The 26,297-nt window shown below is 41.3% G+C and overlaps 1 protein-coding gene across 1 annotated transcript in view; it reads left to right on the top strand.

Moving 5' to 3' along the window:
- LOC131534152 (receptor-type tyrosine-protein phosphatase beta-like) overlaps positions 1–23,185 on the top strand; it is a 30,471-nt gene extending 7,286 nt beyond the window's left edge. Inside the window, exons 3-32 of the mRNA XM_058766823.1 lie at positions 326–1,539; positions 2,813–3,080; positions 6,009–6,272; positions 6,697–6,963; positions 7,866–8,126; positions 8,208–8,474; positions 10,201–10,464; positions 10,555–10,818; positions 11,433–11,696; positions 11,798–12,061; positions 13,843–14,112; positions 14,206–14,469; positions 15,677–15,943; positions 16,127–16,411; positions 17,258–17,536; positions 17,620–17,763; positions 17,867–18,131; positions 18,430–18,536; positions 18,616–18,721; positions 20,456–20,533; positions 20,635–20,652; positions 20,768–20,849; positions 20,935–21,025; positions 21,118–21,194; positions 21,581–21,715; positions 21,805–21,927; positions 22,006–22,169; positions 22,500–22,635; positions 22,738–22,858; positions 22,945–23,185. Of these exons, the coding sequence (XP_058622806.1) occupies positions 326–1,539; positions 2,813–3,080; positions 6,009–6,272; positions 6,697–6,963; positions 7,866–8,126; positions 8,208–8,474; positions 10,201–10,464; positions 10,555–10,818; positions 11,433–11,696; positions 11,798–12,061; positions 13,843–14,112; positions 14,206–14,469; positions 15,677–15,943; positions 16,127–16,411; positions 17,258–17,536; positions 17,620–17,763; positions 17,867–18,131; positions 18,430–18,536; positions 18,616–18,721; positions 20,456–20,533; positions 20,635–20,652; positions 20,768–20,849; positions 20,935–21,025; positions 21,118–21,194; positions 21,581–21,715; positions 21,805–21,927; positions 22,006–22,169; positions 22,500–22,635; positions 22,738–22,858; positions 22,945–22,967 (6,632 nt within the window). The 3' untranslated portion in view covers positions 22,968–23,185. The remainder of the gene's footprint in view (positions 1–325; positions 1,540–2,812; positions 3,081–6,008; positions 6,273–6,696; positions 6,964–7,865; positions 8,127–8,207; positions 8,475–10,200; positions 10,465–10,554; positions 10,819–11,432; positions 11,697–11,797; positions 12,062–13,842; positions 14,113–14,205; positions 14,470–15,676; positions 15,944–16,126; positions 16,412–17,257; positions 17,537–17,619; positions 17,764–17,866; positions 18,132–18,429; positions 18,537–18,615; positions 18,722–20,455; positions 20,534–20,634; positions 20,653–20,767; positions 20,850–20,934; positions 21,026–21,117; positions 21,195–21,580; positions 21,716–21,804; positions 21,928–22,005; positions 22,170–22,499; positions 22,636–22,737; positions 22,859–22,944) is intronic.
- The last annotated feature ends 3,112 nt before the right edge of the window (positions 23,186–26,297 follow it).

The raw sequence follows: 26,297 nt of genomic DNA, 5'->3' as shown, positions 1-26,297 counted from the left end.
TTTGCAAAATCCAAAACTGTGCCTTTATGTACAATTCATGGCAGTGCAGCTGAAATGAAAACACCAACAACTTTGTTGGAGCCGCTTTTGGCATCACTTACTGGATATTTAACTTTGAAGGTGTTGTGCAACGTAATATTATTTTGTAGAAATCTTGTGATTTGCATGTTTTCCAGGTGAGCCTGGGTTGCCAGGTTTGCACCATTAAACAGCACTCATGAGAAAAAAGCCATTTAAAAAAATGTACAACAGTTTATTTTTGAAATGCATCTGCAGTGAAAACACATCATGCTATGTAAAGCTAACATCAGTCTTTTTTCAACAGGCCCGTCCACAGTTTCAACAATGAGCTCCACAGGGGAAATGACCACTCTGACAGTCCCCGTCATTACTCAAAGCAGAGCGGTGACCCACCACAGCAACACAGTCAGAAGCAGAACCAAACGCACCGCTACCACTGGTCTAACTGATCCGATGACATTCACTGCCAAAACAAACTTTCAGGAGAACGAGACTCAAACACTCGAGACAGAATCGCCCTACGAGACGCCTGATGCTACAGATGTGTTCTCCACCGCTCTGATGGTCACCAGAACTCCTCATGCACCGCAGAACTTCACCGAGGATAGAACTGACGTGACAGAGACCGCCTCAGATGCTGTGGAGCAGACCCACAACCCTCTGACTTCTCAGACAGAGTTAACTATCTCCACGTCAGATGCTGAACCTTCGGGTTCTTCTGACTTTCATACAGGACCGTCTGAAGCTCACAGCACTGATGCAGATCCTGCACTGACCGAGAGCTCAACCAGTAGTTTCCCAGTGTCAAACACAGACGGGGCATGGACAAATGCCACGACCAGAAGCTCAACCACGACAAAGATCATCAAAGATGTTCAGACAATGTTGCCATTTAAATCAAGAACAACCCGAGCCATTACTGAATATCTCCCCAGTACAGATACTAGAGCTACTCCCAATACAGCCACCAGTTCTGCTAAAACTAGAGCGAGTGCAACAACCAGCCCCGCAGCCCTGTACACATCTACAGCCGCCCTGGACACAGACACGTTCACATCAACGACATACACAACTACCGTGGCTCCAGCTTCAACTGTAGAAACCACCAGCACCATCCCCACCACCAGCCCCAGCCCCACCACCACCACCACCATCCCCACCACCAGCCCCAGCCCCACCACCATCCCCACCACCAGCCCCACCACCACCACCACCACCACCATCCCCACCACCAGCCCCACCACCAGCCCCACCACCACCACCACCACCATCCCCACCACCAGCCCCAGCCCCACCACCACCATCCCCACAACCAGCACCATCCCCACCACCAGCCCCAGCCCCACCACCATCCCCACCACCAGCCCCAGCCCCACCACCACCATCCCCACAACCACCACCATCCCCACAACCAGCACCATCCCCACCACGAGCACCATCCCCAGCACTGCTGCTTTGAGCACTGGAACCTCACCTCCACCATCTACTGTCACTCCCACCATGGCTTCCACAACAAAGGTCAGCAACCATATTCTCACTGATACAAGTTTTGCTATGGTATTTCTGCTTACATTCTCGTTCGATGCTGTCAAGAATCTGAATCTTGAAGTACAACAGCTAGTGGTGTGTTCACTAGATGACAAGTCAGTACATATATTGCAAGGTTTCAGCTAGTTTTGGAATTTGGAAAATCAGCAAATGCACAGTCAAAGGACAAGATACAAAGGTTCTGATGGCTACTTTGCTACCAAATTTTGACCCCAAAAAACTGCAAATCTTATTGATTGGCTGGTTACTACCAGTGCTGGGTAAACAAAGAAAATAAATTAAATAGTGCTAGTACTTGGATAATTTTACATATTAAAATGCTTAGAATCAGATTACAGTTACTTTTTCTGGATTACATGATTACAAATTATTCACACAATGACAGTAAATTGTTTATAATGTATTAAATTAAATTTTACCTTTAAGAAAATTCTACATTTGTGTGTCATATTGAATACAGTGACAGTGTTCCATGTAAATGTCATGTAAATTAATTTGTACGCATGCATCTGAATTTGGGGACAAAAGCACCTCTCTTCAATGTAATATTTCAAATAATTTAACAACACATTTGCATGTCACACTCTGATGTCGGTTAATGATCAAATTTTATTCTTTTCTCTTTTTTTTTTTTGCCTATAACAATAATCCCATTTCAATCTATAAACAAGTTAGATCAAAAGTAACCTAAAAGTAATCCAAAAGTGAGTAATCTAATTACATTACAGACTACCATTTTTATCATGTAATTTGTAATTAGTAACAGACTACAGTCTGAAAGTAATCTACTCAGCACTGGTTACTACATAACTGCAGTAGAAACCCTTGAGATTTTCTTGTACCTGTAAGAAACTGCAGGACAATCAGTGAAGCATTTCACATCACGTCAGTGCACCTCTCAAAATGGTTACATTTATGCATTCGGTAGATGCTTTTATTCCAAGTGACTAACATCGCATACATGATTTATACTTTATTAGTTCATGCATTCCCTGGGAATCGAACCCATGAGCTTGGCATTGCTGCACTGTTTCAACTACAGATCACAGTGGACACGTGACTTCAGCTGCTCAGTCTCAATTTAGAAATGAGGCCATTTATGACAGATACTGGGGGTTTTGGATATATTTGCTGTAAATCATTAGACTGTCCAGTGTGTTTATGTGCAGGTTTAGTTGATTCTTATAGTACTGGTCAATATCTGTTCCTCTTTAACTTCCCGTTGTGTATTTCTTGTTTGTAGCTTGTAACGACGGAGGCTGTCAGGTGTCTGGTGAACGTGACTGCAGCGAGTATTCAGATGGATTATTGTGTGTTGAATTTCACAACACCTGGAAAATCCTGCAGCTTCGTCATGACTGATGCTTCTCACTTCACAAGGTGTTCTGAAGACATGAAGCGTCCCAGCCATCACACGTGCCTGATGATGGGTTTGACTCCCGGCGCTACCTATATGTTTGGAATCATTTCTGAGACAGATGCTGAACGCTTGAACATTACAGTTCAAACCCGTAAGTCCTCTTACATTCCATCATAGCTTTAGTTTTCTGAATCTGAACCCGTGGACAGAAGTGTCATGGGTCCTCATGTGTAAAGTGTTTCAAAGCTGATTTTCACAATAGCATGCAGTGATTTGTGGTTGTTTTTTACTGTTCATTGATATGGTGGAACACATTGTTCTGACAGATTTGATAAAGCACCTGCATTCACACGGATTCCAGAGGATGTGTCTGTGAACGGCTGTAGATACGCTGTATATAAGTGTTTTTCACTGAAATCTTGGCAGTGTGTTCACAAGAGCCGTCGCTGAGTCTCCTTTCCTCACACAAGGGCATCTTTGGGCTGCAAATACCAAATAATATGAATGACTTATGGAGTCAACCTGTCAAAATAAGAGTTTGGTTTAACTTGAAATTGTGACAGAAATATATTACTATTGTACAGTAGATCGAGGTAATAATAATAATAATAGTAATAATAAAACTTTATTTTTAAAAGGAATAATCACACTGTTTTTATTCAGTGTTTTAATTTTTACTACTGTACAGCACAAAAATTGTTAAATTTCTATTTGATTACATTTGATTAAAAAATTTAATTGTTAATGTTTATCTTTATTTGATAACCATCATTTTAATAATTAATTTGTATTAAATTATAAATCCAGAAAAAATACAATAGACAACACAGAATTTCTGAAGAAACTAAAAAAAATTATATGCCCATATATTGTAAAACAAATTAATGCAATAACAAAACAATGAGTTGTTAAAGTTTTATCAATTCAGTTCATGCTTTTAGATTATTAAAACGTAATTAAACTATTACAATGAAATCCAGAAAAATTTAAATTTGAGAACAATAAAACATTTTAAGGATATTTGAGAAAAAAATTAATAAACAGATTTCATATGACCCCCCAAAAAATTATTTTAAAACATTTAATAAATTCCTGTTAATTTGTATATGTAAAAAGAAAAAGAAATTGAAAAAAAAAGTAGTAATCCAGAAAAATAAAAATAAAAAAATCCATAAAAATTGGCATCCAAAGGGTAGTAAGTATATGCTTAATCACTGTTAAAATTATGAGGGGGTCCCCTGTAAGGGTTTCCTTGGCCCGAAAAGTTTGAGAACCTCCCAGGGGTTGTTACTCAAAAAAGTAATCAGTATCTAATTGCTAATGTTTACTAGATTATAACTCCTCTGAACAGTCTCGATTTCAATACTCAATACTCTAAAACATATAGAAACAAGAACAGAAATCAAGTTGTTCTCATAATTCTTAGCGAATAAATGATGGTCTATTACAGTATAAGTAAATCAATAACTGGTCCATTCTCAACATTTGTAGGTTTTTCAATACAGTTTCAGAATTCTTCATGTAGGCATTTCTTATAGTTGTCTTACATTGACGAGGATCATTTTCTGTCCATTCCTCTGAGCAGAATTCCTTTAAGTGTGTGTTTTGGAGGGGTTTCATACACAGTCCCACAGCGTTTCAACTGGACTTTGACTTGGCCATTCCAGAGCCCTTCGTTTCTTTCTTCTAAATCGTTGCTTTATGGATCTGCTGGTTCATCTTTAGCTTTTTTACAGATGCCTTCACGTTCTCCTCATGCACCTTTTTGGATGATATGGAATTCTCAGTTGACTTTATGCCGGCAACCACTGTAATGTTTGTCTGTTTGGAACCGAGCCCAAACAACTCGACCTTTGACTCATTTGTCCAGGACACATTGTTCCAGAAGTCCTGTTCCAAACTTCAGTCTTGCCTTGACATTCTTTCACAATAAGCTTCTTCCTTAGACCAGATTTGTGGAGTGGTTGACTGCTGCCAGATCTCCATGCAGATCCCTCAATGACACACTGAGTTTGGATGGACGAACCCCATTATCACTGACCTAAAACCTTGCTTCTGAGACATTCCAGCAGATCTTTGATAGCTTTGAAATCTTGGCATGACGGTACCATGTACTTCAGTGCTAATGAGCAGTTTATTGAGGTTATCTCCTCTTGACTTACTGCACTTGTTTCATTAATTGCATTAATCAGCTCTACGAAGCGTTTTAAAAGCGGTGGCTGTACTGTGCTGAGTTACTGTATCTGTTTCAGACAGGGACAAAGGCTCGGGGTACAGGTTCATATGAGGGGCAGGACCTTGATGAAACAGGGTGGTGCTGTATCCTCTAGCCTTTTATTTGCTCATTTCACGCACTGTAACATACAATAACTGCAGTTCCCAACATGCACTGCAGCATGACATCAAGATAGTCGTTGCTTTAATGTTCACTGTGTCATATGTAATGTTGTTGTGTTGGTGAGCGGTTCAGGGTCATGGAGTGTGTTGTTGTTGTCTGGGTTAAACCATCAGAGCAGAATGTCTGACAGAAAAATATGTCTGGGAATGACAATCAGTCCCATTTTGTTTTCTAAATTCACATTATATATGTAACAACGCATTTTTTTCATGTTCTTTCACCAAACAGTTTGGTAAGTCCAGCTTTGAATCAGAGTCATGAGCTGATTTTACACTGGGACAGTCATCATGTTCCACAGGACACAGAAACACCTCTAACCAGCAGCAGCTTTTACTGCTAACCAGAGGCCAACAGCTTTTTCATCGTTATTTCCAGGATATTTTCAGCTTGCCTCCTCCCTTCCTGCTTTAGCAGACTACCCGCCTACATATCCTGTCTTTTACTGCCCGTTACTCATGATGCACACACACACACACACACTCATGTATTGTCTCTTCAAGAAACACTAATGCTGAGTTTATGAGATGATCATTATTTACTCGCCCTCATGTTGTTCTGAACCTGTTTTTATTCCTTTAAGTCACCAAATGTAATGAAGTCCTAAACACGAAATGAATCTATTGTAATAAACACTTCCAATGACATTAAGTGCACTTAAAGACAGGTTTGTGATTCGTGCAGCTCCTGCTCCCGTCACATCACTGACTCTCCAGAGCAACGGCAGTCAGGACTCTCTTAAAGCCGCCTGGATTCCTGCTGTCGGACACGTGGAGTCCTACCAGCTCTCTCTGTCTCCCTCCATCTCTTCACAACGGGACCTTACTCTGCCTCCAAACACTACTCAGTGGGTTTTTAGCGGATTGACACCTGGAAAAGCTTATCAAGTGTTGGTGAAGACGAAGAGTGGAGAACTAACAGCTGAGACCAGGACAACAGGGAGAACAGGCAAGATTACCTGAAGTGTACATACAGTATTAGTACCTTTTTAATAGAAACCTCTTCAGTGACAGTTTTGTACTTTTTTCTGATCATAAATTAACCATTTGTAACCAGTTGCCATTATAAAAGACATGAATGAATAACAAGAGTTTCACCCTGTTGGAAAAAACTGCATATTCTGGTTAGGTAGGTTTTGAAGCATGGCTGCTGGTTTGAGCTGGTTTAAGCTGGTCCTAAGCAACTAGCTCCTGATCAGGACCAGCTTAGGACCAGCACATGGCCAACTTAAACCAGCTCAAACCAGCTGCCATGCTTCAAAACCTAACCAGTGTATGCTGTTTTTTTTTTAACAGGGTGAATCTCTGGTTCATCGATAGAAATAACCCGAGATGTGTCTTTATGAGTTCTTGCTGTGTCTGCTGTTTATCAGCTCCAGGATGGGCGGCTCATCTCCAGCTGGAGGCCCTTAATGAGAAGACCCTGCGCTTGTCCTGGTCTCCTCCTGCTGGCGACTGGGATTTCTACCATGTCCTGCTGTTCAACGGCTCGTCGGTGCTGATGAACCGGACGGTGGACAGGAGTCTGGTGGAGTTCAGCTTCAGTAGCGGGACTCTGATTCCAGGCCGTCTGTACAGAGCTGCTGTGAGCGTGGAGAGCGGATATCTGAGCTCGACCGCCGACTGCCACGGCAGACTAGGTGTGTTACTGATCAACTCAACTTCTGCCGTCAAACTTCACAAACCAACATTGAAAAAACACAAAGTGCGCTTAATTGTATTGTGTGTGCACTTTTAGTGTACTTCAGATCTTTTTTTTTTTTTAAACTGTACTTGCAGATATATAACACTAATAATGAAAGGCCACTTAAAGGGATAGTTCAACAAAAAAAAAAAAAAAAAGAAAATTAGCCCATGATTTACTCACCCTCAAGCCATCCTAGGTGTATATGACTTTCTTCTTTCAGACAAATCCAATCGGAGTTATATTTAAAAACATCCTGGCTCTTTCAAGCTTTATAATGGCAGTGAATGGCTGTTTTTTTTTTCAATAGTCCAAAAGAAGTGCAATAAAGTGCATCCATCTATACTAAAATGTGCCTCACACTGCTCCGGGGGGTGAATAAAGGCCTCCTGTAGCGAATCCATGTGTTTTTGTAAGAAAAATATCCATATTTCAAACGATATTCCATTCACTGCCATTATAAAGTTTGGAAGAGCCAGGACGGATTTTAATATACGTAACTCTGATTGTATTCATCAGAAAGAAGCATGTCATATACATTTAGGATGGCTTGAGGCTGAGTAAATCATGGGATAATTTTCATTTTTGGGTGAACAATCTCTTTAAGTGTACTTACCGTAAAGAGAGCACACTTTCATGACTATGATTCTTAAGCACATTTTTAAATAGTGCACTTTGTATTCATGTCAAATTAAAATGAGGCTCACTGTCCTGCAACGTTGAGTTCCAGCCCGCTTCAGCACAGCTGCTGGTTTAGCTGTGTGTTTGATTAGCGCTGGAGCTGGACTCTGCAGGAGCCGGACTGACAGTAAGTCCAGGGATAGACACCGTTCTCAGTTTTTCTGCACTGTCCATCAGCTCCCCGGTCCGTTCAGAGGCTGAGTGTCCGTCACAGCACCGAGACCTCGCTGAGCGCCGTGTGGAGCCGTCCCGTCGGCGAGTGGGACAACTACACCGTCCTGCTGAAGGATGGAGATGCCACTGTGGACACACGGACATTAGCCCGTGGTGTGCAGGAATGCAGTTTTAATGAGCTGATGCCTGGACACACCTATACGATCACCGTGATGACCAACAGCGGAGATCGGAGCAGTTCGGCCCACGTCACAGGAAGAACCGGTGGGTCATGCAGATGTCCAGGGTGATGACTGGAGTGTCCATTCACTCGATTTTACTGAGTAATGCTGTGTGTGTGGTCAGTCCCTGCGCAGGTCACCCAGCTGCGGGTCAGTAATCAGGGCAGCACAGACGCTCTGCAGGTGCGCTGGGACGGGGCGGCCGGTGCGGTGGATCTGTACCGCGTGCTCCTCATCCACGACAGCGTGGTCATGAAGAATGAGAGTGTGCCGCCCAATGTCACCTCCTACCACTTCCAGGGCTTGAGATCCGGCGCCCTGTACAGGACAGTGCTGACCACAGTGCACAGGGGCGATCTCTCGCGCCAGACGGTGGCTGATGGGCGCACAGGTAATACACCAAAAACAGAACATCAGGTGCATGTTACTATAATACATACAGGGTGTTTGTTAAATAAGTGTGGCACACTTAAAGGAATAGTTCATTCAAAAATGACAATTTGTTTATTAAAACATTCAGCTTTTTGCTTCACAAGACATTAACTGTTGGGCTGGATTCATGCCAATCACCTGTCGATGACTTTTATCAGCTGTTTGAACTGAAGTATCTTCAGAACTTTGTACAGTATTCTTTTTATTTTCCCTTTAAAACAATGTTGTGCTTAAAAGATGCTAGGTGCATCCCAAAACGTGTACTTATGCACTATTCTATGACGTTTGTAGAATAAATAGTGTGTAAATAGAGTAGTGTGTTCACACTGAAAATTACAAAATGAAAAAGTGCATTTTACATACCCGGATGATGCACTTAAATAACCGAAAAAACAAAGTGTGGACTGTTGAACACTTAATGCATTCAACTGTCGCAGCTTTAATTACATAGCGAAGGGGGAGGGGCTATCAGACTCCGATTATTAATGACAAAATTACCTTATATAATTCATACAACACATGGTTGAGTACATAAGTACATTGTGTATAGTGTGTCATTTGGAACACAGCTGCTGTTTAAAACAATACAGCTGTGCCTGTGTAACCTGTTTCTTCAGATTAGCTCGAAGGATGACACAGGTACGCTGAACTTCACACACACTCTTATCTGGAGCTGCAGGAATGCTCCTGGAATTTCCAGGAAGCCTTGAATATGTCAAGGTCATTTGTGCGACTTCCTGCAGGGAGTGTTGTTGTGGAGGGAGGATGTTGTTCTTTTCTGAGTGAACAATCATGCTTTTACTCAACGTTTTATTATTGTTAACATGGTAACAAGCCGCTTGTCTTCAGAGTTGCTCATCGTAAATTTAGACACTGGTATCCTGAACATTGCAATTCAGTATTATTCATAAGTCATGAACTGCTGTCCTGACATTCTCCTGTAAAATCTTATGATACACTTTTAATTCATTGTTCCATCAATGGATGAAATGTCCAGGCCGGTTATGGGCAGACATGGCAGCAGTGGTTTGGTGATCTAAGAGCAGCTGTGCGATGCACACGTCCAGTGAAACTCCTTGACTGACTCCGTTTGTGTTGGAGAGCCCGCTCTGTCAGTGATCACTCATGTCTTCAATACAGTTTTGAGAAGCACAACTGTTATTAGTCAGATTATGTTTGTTTTTAATTGAGACGAAGATCAGACCACATTTTATGAGTAGTCAATGCAGAAAATCAGATATTCAGAAATATTCACAAACTTATTCCTGCCACTGTATAATAAGTATATATAATATTTTATATATTGTAATGCTATTTAAACTGATTTAATTGTACAAATAATTATTAAATTATATAACTCAGAAAATGTGATTTTTGCAGTGATGATTGCCTTAAGACTGCAAGATTGCTCAGTTTGTGATCCATAACGTGCATGAATACCTGCTGTGAAACAATCTCTGTTGTTATTATAAATCTGAGGAGTCTATGAAATAGCATATTAGCATACTTCTCTCACTTTCCACCATTTTCTGTTTGCTTCCCTTTAGCCAAACAATGTTTATTTATATGTAGTGATATTACAAGCAGACAAACAGATCACTAGCATCAGCCCTGATTCTGTTTGTCTTTATTGAGCAGTGTGCAGCTCTGTACTGTGTTTTTGGCTTGTGTCGTGTGTTGATCAGTTCCAGCCGCAGTGAGAGACGTGACGGTCAGCAACAACGGCCGCATGGACTTCCTGAGCGTGTCCTGGAGAGCAGCTGAGGGAGACGTGGACAGTTACTCGGTCACTCTGAGAGATCAGGAGAGAACCCTTCACACCCTCACTGTGTCCAGGTTCACTACCGAGTGTGTGTTTAAGTCTCTGGTGTCTGGACGCCTCTACAACATCTCCATCAGCACCCGCAGCGGAGAGTATGAGAACCACACCGTGGTGCAGGAGCGCACGCGTAAGAGCATCTGTCTGTTACAGCGATGGAGATGCTGAGCTGCTGTGTACGGTCTGATTGTTCACATCATTCTGTGCTTCTCTGCTCCAGAGCCTGCCACAGCGTTGAACCCTACAGCCACACACATGGCTCGTGACGACCGTCTGAAGGTGTACTGGCGGCACGCGGCTGGAGACTTTGACTTCTATCATGTCTCCATAAAGCACAACAACATCTTCCAGCAGAACAAGACGGTGCCCAAGACTCAGAATGAATGTGTGTTCAGTGGGCTGGTGCCAGGCCGACTCTACACTGTGATCGTCAGCACGTGGAGCGGCAAATATGAGTCCAGCATCTCAACTCACGGAAGGACATGTGAGTACCTGTCCTGCTTTACTTTGACAGCTCTGTAGTGCATTTTACTGTAGCTGCTACATTTTTATAGCTTGCTGATTTAGTCTGCTGCAATTCTATAGCTTTATAGTTTCGTGTATTTCTGTTGCACTGTAGTTCACAGTTTTGTTGTTCTGTGGCTCCGTGATTTTTATTTACTTCTTTAGTTTAATTAATATTTATTAATATTTATAAATTAATATTTAGTTATTCCTGTTCTGTAGGTCTGTGGATGAGTTTACTGTTGCTCTTAGTTTTCTGTTGTTCTGTAGTTTGTCAGTTCTGTAACTCTGTAGGTTAGTTAACTGTAATTCTGTAGCACTAGAGTGTAGTTTATCACTGTTCTGTAGCTCTGTGGTATAGGTTCTGTAGTTATTTAACTCTGTAGGTTAGTTAACTCTGTTAATTTAATTGCTTAATAGTTTAGTTTACCACAGTTCTACAGTAAACTAAACCATAGAATTTGTCCTTTACTGTAATTCTGTATTTTGGTTTAGTTATTTGGCTCTGTAGTTTAGTTTAGAGTATTTATGTTTAGTATTAGCTCGCATGGCTTTGTCTGTACTGTAGTTTACTATTATCCTATTCCCTGTCAGTGCCAGCAGGAGTGCAGAACCTGACGCTGGCTGACAGCGGCACAGAGGACCTGCTGGTGATGTGGGTTTCTGCTCCCGGAGATGTGGATCATTATGAGGTTCAGCTGCTCTTTAACGACATGAAGGTGTTTCCTCCAATCACACTAACCAGCAGCACCAACAGATACCTGCTTTCTTCACTCACTCCTGGAAGACTCTACAAAATTGTGGTGTCCACCTACAGTGGGCCAAACCTCAGTGTGCAGTTTATCAAAGGCAGAACAGGTACATCTCACTGTTGCCTGTGGATATCTCAGAAATACAGTGGTTTAACAGATTTTTGAGTGTAGTTATCTTAAAGGTTGTGTGTTTTCGATTTATTTCAGTTCCTAGTAAAGTGAAGAACATTCATATTAGTAATGACGATCAGAGCAGCAGTCTTCGAGTGAACTGGACGCCGGGACAGGGCGATGTGGACCGCTACGCTGTGTCACTGTCGCAGACGGGCGCTCAGGCTGAGGAGAGATCAGTCCCTAAACATGTGAATGAGATCAGTTTCCAGCGTCTACTGCCGGGACAGCAGTACATGATAACTGTTACATCAGTCAGCGGATCTCTGATCAATAACAGCACAGCAATGGGACGAACAGGTAACGTAATACACTAAAGAAAACTGTGTATGGTGTTTTTCTGCTCTTTCTGTCATTTTGATGCTGTTGTTTTATAAGAGTAATAATTTGGTCAAGATGGTGCATTACCTGCATGCCTGACAATATCATGGTAAAACCAGTGTACTGCACAGCCTGCAGTGGCAAGCTTAACCCTCAAGCATCCTACGGGACAAATTTGGGCAAAATCTTTTTTTTTTTTTTTCTTTAATCTGAGCTTTAATCTACTTTTTCTAAGTTTGACACCTGAACACACACACAAAATGGACTCGATTCAACAAAGTTAAATGGTTGAAAAAAAAACTCCTTAATTTGTCCTTCCTTGACAAAAGTGGGCACCCACAGGAAATGAATGGGAAATACTATAATTCAGAGCATTTTTTTAAATATTTGTCCAATAAAAACCAATTAATCCAACACACTGCAGATCATACATACACATGAACGGAGGGGTGAGCCTATACAACATTCTCAATGTGGCAAACACTCACACTCTCTCACACACACACACACACACACACACACACAAAGCATTGAACGAGCCTATAACAGAGGTTTTTTTTTTTTTTTTTTTTGTTGAATAAAAACACATACAAAGTCACACACATACTAAAACAAAGAATTGAATGAGCCAATGACTGAGCATTTTTTTGAATGTGCCAATCAGCCACTGTACACACACACACACACACACACACACACACACACAAAGTCAGATAAAAGTCCGACTGCAAGATTTGTTGATTCCAATCAAAAAATGTCTGAAACATGCTACTTGTTAGATTTATTGTTTATTCTTACCTGTTTGAGCTATTTTTATTTTTTTTTTCATTAGAAATACAGTCAGGTCCATATATATTTGGACACTGACACAATTTTCATAATTCCAGCTCTGTATGCCACCAAAACGGAATTAAAAATGAAACAATCAAGATGAAATTGAAGTGCAGACTTTAAGCTTCAACTGAAGGGGTTGAACAAAAATATAACATAAAATGCTTAAGAATTACAACCATTTTTATACACCGCTTTGGAGTCAAATTTGAAATGAAAATGAAAGCTGAGTGTGCATTTTAAGCCCATATTCATTATATAACTGTAACTTGAATATGTTTTGGTCAGCAGCTAAAATACAAAAACATGGACCTGACTGTAAGTGATTTCTCTGTCTCCTACTTTGCCTTTTCCTTATAGCATGGACAGATTTGTCTGTCAGCATATTTTGGCATCTTTGTATAGTCTCACCCAACACAAATGTGTTTTTTTTTTTTTTTTAATTCTACAATTTTAACTTGTGTTAAAATCTAAAACTTAAGAGGGTAAGCTCATTAAAACATTGGTTTATAGATTTCAGCCAATATGCAGCCATTGAGTACTTCAAATAGTGGCTATTGATATTTTTGATATTTTACGGAAGTAAAAGAAATATTAAATATAACATAAAAAATAAGCATATTTTACATTAAAAAAAATACGGTACTTCTAGTGATAAATAAAAAAATATACAAAAGTTTTTTATCGAAGATAGTGATTTAACATTTATTTAAAAAAAAAAATTGGGATCGCACCTGAGACCTTTGTGCCACTAAGGACAAATTAAAGGCTGTTATACGAAGGATGCTTGAGGGTTAAATGTAGCACAGATACTGTACTGTGGTTTCAATTATTCTGTCAGTGTAAATATTTAGCCTACTTATCCCTATTGCTAAATGCAGACAGATGGACATAATCCAACCATCGGTTGCTCTGTTGCTCCTCTGCAGTGCCCTCCTCCGTGAGCGCTCTACAGGTGGAGAACCAGCGCAGCACGTCCAGTCTGCTGGTGTCATGGCAGGCGGGTCGAGGGGTGTATGACGGCTATCGGCTGCAGCTGCTGGATGAGCGAGGATCTCTGGTGTCTAACAGCTCTCAGACTGCAGAAGCCAGCCAGCATTACTTCAGACAGCTCACTCCAGGAAAAAAATATCGCATTGTGATGCAAACCATCAGCGGAGGAATCAGCAGCAAAGCTGTCATTGCTGAGGGCAGAACCTGTGTGTAGACGATGCCTTCTTCTCAGTTTTTACTTGTGATCATACAGCAGATGAACTGAACGCTTACAGTGTCTGAAAATGTGTGTGTTTTAGGTCCAGCGACTGTTAATAACCTGTCCGTCGTAAGCAACACAACCACAAGCCTGTCGTTCCGCTGGGCTCTGCCAGACGGGGAGTTTGATGGATTCGATGTTTTTCTGTATACTGGAGACGAAAGCTCGCATATTCAGAAAACAGGAATGGTGAACATGCAGGACTGTTCTTTCCAAAACCTTCAACCTGGGACTCAGTACAAGGTGGTCGTTCTGACCCGCAGTGGGGATCAGACCAATGACACGTCCATCTGGGCCCGGACAGGTGAACAACACACCCAATCTGCCAGTAACCAAAATGTACTTTTTTAATTGTGGTTATGATACAGTTCAATGTCAGGCCCAATCACAGCAGTTTAACAGCAAACACAATCATATATTTATCACAGTTTTACTGTTTTGGTCACATTTGTTCATGGAATGCACAATATATCGGCCACCATATCGGTATCGGCCGATAAATGTGCATTTTTACTGTTATCGTTATCAACCCGATAAGCAAATTTGGCCGATAATATAATGCATTATTTCCTTCAGAGACACTTCAGATGCGCAATGTTCGCCATGATGGTTTTGACTTGCTTGAAATGTGATTGGAATCACTTTGAAAAGGAAAATACGGTTAACACGCAACATGTGCAGGGCAAGTCTGTCATAAAAGCTACATAAAATACTTGAAAGAGCACATTCACAACAGGAGTCACACATTCTGACACGTAACTTAGTTCAAGTTCACTTGTTCATTTGCATCTTTTTGTGCATATATTTGATATAGTTGTAATATTATGTTTATGTCTATATATTTATTTATATATATCACCTAATTAATCCGCTAACAGCGCTTCAGTTTACTGGTGTTCATTCAGCTCTTCCACAGCGCACGCAGCTTAAACAACAATGCTGCTGTTTGAAACGTTAATTTAAGATGTTTATTTTTCAAAATCATTTATGCGTTATTAAAAATAACCACCACTTTTATTTTTATCTTATTTTCATAAACAATATGGTTTAATTAACATCATTCCATTATTGTCCGTGCAGAAGCTATTCCGTTTTATTATAATTCCGTGGTACATGCATTTTAATTCTTTTCACATAAGTAATGTTGTCCAATGACTTGTCTGCATTATTTAGGTATTATTTTATTTATTTGTAAGGCAATTTTTTGATTAAGAAAGTAGGTAATAGGAGTGTAAAATAAATTTTAAAACTCACTTTGGCTCAAAGGCTGCTGTATATATTTGATTTATGTTTAAGTGTTTGGGACATGGCTTTTAATGGTGAGACTTTTTTGTTTCAGGCTCTTAAAAATTGTATAAAATTCGGATTTAGATTTATCGGCCAAAAATATTGGTTATCGGCTTTCAAAATGAAGAATTATCGGTTAGCGTTAACGGCCAAAATTTCCATATCGGTGCATCCCTAATAAATATCAGAATAATTAATACCTTTGTTAAATGTGTTTTCTGTAGTTCCTGCAGCTGTGGCGTTCTTGCGTGCCGACAGCAGAAGAAGCTCCGAGAGTCTGTGGTTGAGCTGGGAACAGGCCGTGGGTGAAGTGAGCAGCTACACCCTCCTGATCTACAACCCTGATGGCACTCAGCAAGCAGAGCAGAGGTTGGGCCCGGAGAGCACAAGCTACACGTTTCAGAGGCTGGTGGCTGGACGACTGTACCAGGCTGTCGTCCTTACACACAGTGGAGATCTCACCAACATGGCAACTACTACCGGCAGGACGGGTAAGTGCGTCCTGTAAGTCGTAAGAAATAATACATGACAACATGAACTAGACGTGTTGAATCGATCTCAAATGACCTTAAGATGGGTCATTTTCCTTCAGTTTAACTTTGGAATCAGTGCATAATTGCAGTACTGATTTTATATGTTGGACTCTTTTCCTTAATGGCTTTGATGTATTGTAGACCCTAGGCCACCTGTCTCGTTCTCCTTTGGAGAAATCACAAACACCTCACTGGAGATCATCTGGAGCAGTCCGGAAAACACTGATTATGATGACTTTGACCTTCAGTGGAGCCCTGGGGACCATCTGTCTGTGTTCAACCCCTACCACAGCCCCACATCTGGAAACCGTATTCTGAAAGGCATGTACCCTGGCCGCCAGTACAACATCAGCCTGCGTACGGTCAGCGGCGCCAGAACCAACAACCCTACCTACAGCTTTCCGATCTACAGGAGCATCAGGACAAGTCAGTGGAGCACCAGACACACATGTATAAGAATCAGTTTATCAGTCATCCCTACGGGAAGCAGTGTGCCCAAACCAGGCTTTTTAATCATTTCACCAGTAAAGCCACACCAGAGAGACTACTGGTCACCAGAACATAGTTTGGACAAGATCATAGTGTAGTAGTTTTACAGCAATCTGTCTCTGTGTTACAGGGGTTCTCAACTCTGGCCTCAGCTTTCTTTCAGAGTTTAGTTCCAACCTTGACCTGAAACTCACCTGCTTGTAACTTTCTAGAAAAGACCCTGAAAACCTTGATGAGCTTGTTCAGGTGTGTTAGATTAGGGTTGGAGCTAAACTCTGCAGCGAAGTGGATCTCGAGGGCCAGAGTTGAGAACCCCTGCTCTATTGCTTACAGTTTTTTTTTTTTTTTTACTTCTTACACACATTTTCAAAACTTTAGACACAAATCCAAGAATTGCACGCAAAATGCCTCACATCTCTTGCAAAATGAAGCACTGCATTCAAGATATCACAAACACATCTCAGAAGCAAACATTTGCAAATACCTTTGCCATAATATTAATTCCTGTTAGATTTTTGTGTGTTACATAGAGAATTGTGTGTTGTGTTTTATGAAATTGAAAACTGAGTCAAAGGCTGAGAATTAGTGTCTGGTTTTGCAGATTTGGTGAGTGCTTCTGCTGTTTGAGTGACAGCTTTCAGAAACTGTGTGACAAGGAAAGATTTTGTGTGGGAGCGGTTGAAAAAACTGTAATAGCACAGTAATAAACCACTCAACTACAATAACATATGGCATTATCTGTAGGTGTAGCACTAGTGGAATGTGTGTTTTTCCTGTCTTTAGAGCCGGAGCGTGTTCAGAGCCTGCACTGCCGTCCTCAGAACTCCACAGCCATCTCCTGTTCCTGGAGTCCCCCAGAAGCTGACTTTGACTCGTACACCATCGAGTGCTCGAGAAAGGACTCTCAGAGAATGGTGTACTCGCAGCGCACAGTCAAAGAGAAAACTGTCTATCTGATCAAAGATCTGGAGCCTCATAAGCACTACACCGTCTCTGTCAAAGTCATCTCTGACAGCATGACCAGTGAGGCAGTCATGGAGAATGTGGTCACAATGATAGACCGTGAGTTAGGGCTTTTTGTTTGATATTGATCATCAGATAACTTTCTGACGGGAACGGTTACTGAATAGTTTGTGTCTTCTCAGGTCCACCTCTGCCCTCGACCCGTGTCGATGAGAATACAGTACAGCTTACCAAGTCAACCATATTCTTCCAGTTCAACTGCAGCTGGTTCAGTGATATCAACGGTGCTGTGAAATTCTTCTCCGTCATCGTAACTGAATCTGATGGTTGGAAGACATTCTTTCCTCTTTTTTTATGTTATGCAGAGATCCTCTTGTCTCCTTACACGACCAAAGTAATACAATGACCCTTCTCTTTGGTTGGATTCAGACAGTGAAAACCAGCAGCCATACCAGCATCATCCTCTTCCCTCATACCTGGACTACAGATCCAACAGCTCTGTCAAAGCTTATCAGACCAGCTACTTCCCCAGCCACTGCGACGAGAGCCAGAGCACGATACAGGAGTTTGAGATCCACCTGGGGTCAGGCATGGAGAGTCTGGGTGGACGATGTGATCAGATACCATCAGCTGACGCGTCTCAACGCCAGGCGATCTTCTGTGATGGGCCACTGAAGCCCAAGACAGCATACAGGTGACGAATCTGACACTGCAGTCAGACTGTGCTGTTTGTTGCTAATAGGGTGTTCCTACATGACCAGTGCATCCAAAACTTAACCAATGTCTCAGGAGACGGATCGTGTGAGTTTAAAGGGTTAAACCTAACCTCACGTTTAGCCCTTGAACACAAATGTTTCTAGGATGCTCAAATACACATTCATGCCATTATTAACAAACAAGCGAAGGTCAAATGGCGTGCTGTCACTAATGTTTGAGTCTGCAGTCAGGTGATTGTTGGTGATCTCTTCGACTGTTTGTCTTGTGATTCTCAGACTCAGTGTTCGAGCATTTACGAAACTTTTCGATGAGGATCACAAGGAGTTTCTCTCTCCGCTCTATACAGATACATACCTGTCCAAGCCCCTCGTGACAGACGCAGGTATCACACGTGGCTTGACCATATTAAAGGGCGACTGGTAAGATGCGCTGGTTAACGGTTCATATTTGTGTGTGTTCAGAGCCATTGAGTGGGGTCATCGAAGGGGTCAGCGCTGGACTCTTCCTCATCGCCACCATGGTGGGATTAATTGTTCTGCTGATCTGCAGACAGAAAGTCCACAAAATGTGAGTCCTGCTTTACAGTTTGCACTTTACTAAAAGTCATGAAAAGTCAATATCAAAGGGATAGTTCACCCAAAAATGGAAATGTGATGTTTATCTGCTTACCCCCAGGGCATCCAAGATGTAGGTGACTTTGTTTCATCAGTAGAACACAAACGAAGATTTTTAACTCAAACCGTTGTAGTCTGTCAGTCATATAATGCCAGTCAATGGGCACACAATCTTTGAGAGAAAAAAAAACATGTACAGACAAATTCAAATTAAACCTTGCGGCTCGTGACGATACACTGATGTCCTAAGACACGAAACGATCGGTTTGTGTGAGAAACTGAACAGTATTTATAACATTTTTTACCTCTGATAAACCTCAATGTCCGACTGTCACAACATCCGGCGCTTGACGTGTCAACCTGCTCTGGCACATAGATATATATACATAGATGCCTCATTAGCAACTGTTTCTATGGGCTGCAATACGTAAGGATCTACGCATATATCTACGTATATATATATCTATGTTCCAGAGCCGTTGACACGTCACGTGCCGGATGTTGTGGATGAGCTCAGGAGAGTTGGACATTGTCTGTATCAGAGGTAAAAAATGATATAAATGCTGTTCAGTTTCTCGCACAAACCGATCGTTTCGTGTCTTAGGACATCAATGTATCGTCACGAGCCGCAGGGTTTAATTTGGATTTGTGTGTGCATGTTTTTTCTCTCTCAAAGATTGTGTGCCCATTGACTGGCATTATAGGACTGACAGACTGCAACGGTTTGAATTAAAAATCTTCGTTTGTGTTCTACTGAAGAAACAAAGTCACCTACATCTTGGATGCCCCGGGGGTCAGCAGATAAACATCACATTTCCATTTTTGGGTGAACTATCCCTTTAAGTACATCAAATCTAAAACTCAAATACAACATAGACCCTTTACCCAACTGATTTGAGGGGTTACTGATGATGAATTTGTACATGGGTATTGGTAGTGATGAACAGTTTGTGGTAGGGCTTGAACAAGAGAATACACAATACCAATGTTCACAGTATCTATAGAAATTTTGAAAAATAAAAAAATAATACTGCTATCAGTCAAATTGATCAACATTCACTGCCACCTACTTTGCTGGAGTGTCAACCAGAGTTACTGATGCTGGATTATTGACAATATTTTTGTATGCTTAGTATTAATACAGTATCAATATTGCATTGTTTAATTATCACATTTAATTACGTCAATATAGGCGTATTGCAACACTCCTAGTTTGTGGTGGTGACAGTCTATGACGGTGGGGCAGTAATGACAGATTAGCCAGGAAAAATCAATAGAGGCTGCGTAATGTTCACCGATATGTTGAGACAGGTTTGTGGTGTTTTTGGCATGATGTGTCAGTGACGGTAATGATGAGTTTATGACGATCAATTTGAGTTAGAGCTGATGGTCCTGCAGAGTTTAGTTCCAACCTTGAACAAACTCGCCAGTAACTTTCTAGTGATCATGAAGACCTTGATGAGCTTGTTCAGGTGTGTTTTATTAGGGTTGGAGCTAAACTCTGCAGGAAAGTGGACCTCGAGGGCCAAAGTTGAGGACCTCTGGTTTAGAGTTGGCGATGATTGATTGGCAGTGATGCGCTAGTATTGACTTTAGCTGAGGAAGAGAACAATATCTAATCAGATACTGAAGATGACAAGTCTCAGGCAGCCATTAGTTAGTAATGGCAGGTTTTTGTCTTTCCCAGGAGTGCACAAGAGCCTGTGGTCAGAATGAGTTTGAGAAGAGAAAGACAACCCTCGGGAAGTCACGTCATTGTTAGAGGGTAAGACTGACTGAATTTATATTAGCATTATTGCAGGTTATAATGGCAGTTAAACAGCAGCAAAAATTCTTATTACAATGTGATTTTCTCCTGTGTTTTAGGAACCGTCGTGTCTCAAGGTACTGTACTACATCCCAGAGCAGGATATTTTCAGTATACCGTATGTTCTTTAAATGAACTCTTGATTTTTTTCTGTTATCTATTGTAAGATAGTGTTGTCTTTTCCAACTACAGTCCCATCAGCATCACAAATTTTGAGCTACATTTAGCTAAACTTCGAGCAGACTCCAACTACCTCCTTTCTGAGGAATATGAGGTAAAATACAGTGTCCTCCATATTTCATAATACGGTATTTGAAATGTTTCAGAGCGAACACATTAACTCTTTGTTCTGCTTTCAGGACCTGAAGGATGTTGGTCGTAACCAACCTCAAGACGCAGCGTTATTGTCTGAAAACAGAGGCAAAAATCGCTACAACAATATACTGCCTTGTACGTCCAGGCAAATCACAGTGTTTGTTAAAATACCTAATATTATTGTAATACAATGTTTCTAAATTAATTTTGACGTGTTCCTTGAACAGATGATTCTACACGGGTGAAGCTGTCCTATGTTGATGATGACTCCTGCTCAGATTATATTAATGCCAGCTATATTCCTGTAAGATCTTTGGCCATGGAAGTACATTAATAACACAAGTCAAAATCATACAAAAAAGCATGTTGAATTATAGACCACAAAAATTATGTGCATGCATTTTGTGAGGCTGTAGTTTGCCAGGCATGGTTGTGTATTTAAGTAATACATATTTCAATTAAAAGCATTTGACACATGATTTAATCAAACATATGGTAAATGGTGTTAGATACAGTTCTCACCAAGTATAAATAGCAACAAAAATAGTGTAAAATAGAAGTAAAATGCTATTGGTACTAAACGTAAAATATCTGAGCAGTGGTGGGCAAAAATATATTATAAGTACTTGTTTCTCTCCTAAGGCTAACCAATGACACTTAACTAAACATATCACATGGTTTGTTTTAAAGGGCAATAACTTCAGACGGGAGTATATAGCGACTCAGGGTCCTTTACCTGGCACTAAAGACGATTTCTGGAAGATGGTCTGGGAGCAGAATGTGCACAACATAGTTATGGTGACACAATGTGTTGAGAAAGGAAGGGTATGTCCACATGATCACACATGATTCTTCTGCTCGTGAGGCTCTTTTGGCGTCAGCTCAATGAATTTGTGTTCGACTCTCTTATTTAGGTGAAGTGTGACCATTACTGGCCATTCGATCAGGAGCCGCTGTACTATGGGGATCTGGTCGTCCAGATGCAGTCCGAGTCTGTGCTGCCCGAGTGGACCATCCGAGAATTCAAGATCTGCAACGTGGGTATAACGTCTCTGTTCCTCACAGATGAGTTCTGATAGGAATACGCTAATGATCTGTGCTGCGTGTCTGTGCAGGAGGAGCAGCTGAGCTATTCCAGAGTGGTGCGTCAGTTTCACTACACCGTGTGGCCGGATCACGGCGTTCCAGAGATCACGCAGTCGCTCATTCAGTTCGTGCGAACTGTGAGAGATTATATCAACCGGACGCCCTTCTCTGGAGCCACTGTAGTGCACTGCAGGTGGACAGTCAAATCATTATTACAACATTACCTTGATCATAGTCTTGTGTAGTCTGTGAATCCACTCAAGCCAGGAATGGGGCGAGAGGAGTGGCCCTCCAGGACTGAAGTTGTCCATCCTAACTTAGACGCTGTCCCAAATGGAAATGTCTCTCCAAATGCTTGCAAATTTCTGTCTGTCTAAGAGTAATTGACAAACATAATTCAAAGTAAGCAAAGCGGAACATTCTGCTTGAGGTCTAGTATACTTGCTGCAAAGCAGCTTCAGCAAATCTACATCTTCCTCTGACGGAGGAGTGTTTATCGCTGTGCACTTCTTATCTCTGACAGTGCTGGAGTGGGCCGCACCGGAACCTTTATCGCTCTTGACAGAGTGCTTCAGCAGCTGGACACTAGAGACACGGTGGACATCTACAGTGCTGTGTTCGATCTGAGACTTCATCGCACACACATGGTGCAGACGGAGGTGAGTGCTCATCTGTGAAACACACCACTGCTTTTGAAACAGAGAGAATACACACACATAAGTATATAAAATCGAATGCATTTGTCATGTGTGTTGCACCAGTGCCAGTACTCGTACCTCTATCAATGTGTGCGAGACGTGCTCCGGGCAAGAAAACTGCGCAGTGAACAGGAAAACCTCTTGTATCCCATCTATGAAAATGTGCATCCAGATTACCACAGAGGTTAGTGTGCAGCGGATGTCTGTGAGATGAGCATGTCTGTGTCGTGTATATCTTATATCTAATTGATATTTTGCATTTCTTCATAGATGTGGTCTACTCTAAACGCTGATGTTCAGGTGGATAAAAATGAGACCAAACACTTTAATGTAAAAATTTATTTGAAAATGAATTTAAGGTAATATGCTATGTGTATGCCTAGATGTAACAGAATTATATCATGTACATATATTATTCAGTATTAATTCAGAGTTTATGTTAATTTTTGCATAATATAATGTGTATCACTAATTAAATGTTGTAGCTTATTTTATATTAATTAAAATATTACAAAACAAAATGATTGCCTGTTTTCCTCTTGAACGCATTATACAGTCAAGTCACCTTTATTTCTATAGAGCTTTATACAATAAAGACTGTGTCAAAGTAGATTCACGGAGATCAGCACGAAACGGCAGACTCAGTTATGGAAACACTATAGCTATAAAGCAGCTTGAAAAGACAATGGTGTCATTATTCAGTGTTGGTTTTGTTCAAATCAATTAAAAAGTTAATCAATCAGCTATAAACAGTTCTACAAAAGTCAGCAATGTTGTTATTCAGCTCCAGTTAGTTCCACGTTAATTCAATTCAGTTTAATACCGGTGTCGATGATGCAAGATGCAAGCAAAAGCAGCTCTACTGAAGATGATAGTGCCTTCGCCCATCTTAATTCTGTTTACGTTTTGTCTTTATTCGATGGTGTCAGTCTTCCAGACACCAATTAAGCAAGCCAGTGTTGAGTTCAGTGTTGGATCAGTTCAGATCAATAACAGTGTGAAGTCCATCAATCTGGAAAGAGTTCAGTTCAGTTATAGACAGTTCTACAAAAAGCAATGTCATTTTTCAGCTATTGATTCAGTGGATCTCCGTAGTGTCGATATCGCAAGATGTGATTCAGCTGTAAAGCAGCTCTACAGGCACGTCATCCAGCTTAATTTAGTTCAAGTTTTGTTCTCGTCCATCAGGTGTCAGTCAATTGATAAATTAGACAAGTGTCTTTTAGATCACAACGAAAAAGCAAGACCCAAACACCATCAGGTGACAGAAATGGAGAAAAAAACCTTGAGGGCTCGTCGAGGTCTTTGTTGGCCATCAAGGGCTGTGTTGTGGTTGCTCCTGGGTGCAAGTTCACCATCTGGTCTGGATGCTGTCTAGATCCAGATGACTTCAGTAACCTTGGGATAAGGGTGAGGCATGCAGACTAATATAAGTGCAGATGCCATTTTCCTTTAATTATGTACATCTGATGTTATGGGAAGTGTTCCCAGTTCCGGTTGCCCTAATTAATGTAGCCTAACAATCCATTGCCACAATACATGTAATTGTATTTAATAGGACATTGTATTCTCTAGTTCTACATTCAGGACCAATAGTGCTGGGGACCACCAGCTGATTAGACCGAACTGAAACAGACAGCACAGAAAGTTTAGAAACAGCCCCTGTGGCTGTAACAGGACAAGCAGAGAGCTCAGGGGCTGGCACCAACACAGGACTGAACTCTGGGACTTGAGAGTGCTCTAGAGCGGACTCATGGACTGGAGCGGGTGCTGCCGCCTCGGGAGGATCTGGAGCGGGTGCCGCCACCTCGGGAGGAGCAGCAGAAGTGTGTATGAGAAGAGAAAATGCAGGCCGATATTGTGAGTGGAGACCCAAGCTTGAGCAGCATAGGCCCCCCCAAAAATGTTTAAGGAAAGCCGTGGACACAGATCTTCCTCCACCTCTTCCACAGTGAAGGAGGAACCACTCAGCTGAAGGGCTAGCTACACATATTCACAGAAGGTCCCTTGAGGACGGTAACTGAGAAGTTGTGATTTTAATGGTTCATTGAGCCCAGAGTAATAAAACGTCAAATCCAATAGTCCAAAAAGTCACGGGTGTGGTCCTCGATGGAGCGCTTGCCCTGGCGGAGAAGGAATAGATGCAGGATTAGACCTGTCTCCTTTGGTTAGTGCAGCACTTAAACACACACACACCCCATCTTACCTCATCCATCCTACTCTCGGTTACCTTCTGAAGCAATGCCATTAGCATGCTGGTTTCACACACAAACATATCCACCCCATTTCCATCCCCCCTTTAATAATAACACGCATACCTGAGTTGTCTTTTTTTCATTTTGATTTGTTAACACTTACCTGTGTTCGTGTTTGTTAGCAACTACAGGTGCTTTTGCACCGGTGGAACCTTTTCAAAGTTCCTGCAGCTATTGGTGGAATTTCCCGCTTTTTGGCGTGTTTGCACCGCAGGAACTAGGAGCGTATTTAGTCCTAGGAACTCCATTTGGGGAAACTAATTTAGCTCCTACATCAGAGTAGGGTCTAAAACAGTTCTATAGGAACTACCAGTGCAGTGTTGACAGAACCGGGCTAATATGGTCATATTTCCTGGTTCTAGTAAGGACTCTAGCTGCTGCATTTTGGACTAACTGTAGTTTGTTGATCAAGCGTGCAGAACAACCACCCAATAAAGCATTACAATAGTCTAACCTTGAGGTCATAAACGCATGAATTAACATTTCTGCATTTGACGTTGAGAGCATAGGTCGTAATTTAGATATGTTTTTGGGTATGGGTACTTGGCCACGTCACGTCACTTTCACGCTTTACCTTTTAGACGTGGCTCATGTTTGTAACTGTAATTTTTTATTTGTTGAACATCAATTACATTTTTACTCTTAAATTGGTTTGGACATTTTTCTGTATTTTCTAGTTTGGGGAACAGACACAGAGACTCTTTCACCTAGATATCACACTATAGAGACTGTGCTGAGAGTTAACTGACTTTGGTGGCGTGAGGCGGCTAGCAGACGGTCGGTTTAGCCAGTCTGTCTGCTTCCTGACCTGGGCTCCAGTTAGTCAAGTACAAACTCTAAGACTGTGTGCCATATTTCTAGAGAGAAGAGCGGCACCACCCCAGGAGGGATGAACACCATCTCTTTTCAACAGGTTTTATAGACAATTGGACGAGTTTTTGGGGCAGACCTGACCTATGGAGCCGAACTGGAGTGTTTCCCAGAGTTCTTTTTTCTATACTTCATGGAATGTTAGTTTGCATTTCTGGGTTTTTCCTATGTTTTCTTCTTTTTTCTTTATTCCCAATATTCCCATTTTTCATTTGTTGTCATGTTTACAGATAGTTTGCTTTGCTCACCTGTTTGTAGTTTCACCTCATTGTCTCTGTGTACAGTATGTCTTGCCATCAGTTCATTCATTCTTTGTCTTGTGATTTATATATTTATTTCCAAGTGGTTTATCTTCGTTGTTTTTGTTTATAATAATCCCTCTCCTCATTTTGTCACTCGCTGTGACACTTCTCAAATTTAACTGCTTTTATTTTCAACAAATTTCTTGTGTAAATATTTGTATTAATAAAAACATTAAATGATTTTAAACTGAATAAG

This window comes from Onychostoma macrolepis, chromosome 25 (genome assembly GCF_012432095.1).
Source record: "Onychostoma macrolepis isolate SWU-2019 chromosome 25, ASM1243209v1, whole genome shotgun sequence".
Classification (NCBI taxonomy): Eukaryota; Metazoa; Chordata; class Actinopteri; order Cypriniformes; family Cyprinidae; genus Onychostoma; species Onychostoma macrolepis.
Note: the sequence above shows the minus strand (reverse complement) of the source record. Positions and strands in the feature narration are given on the sequence as shown.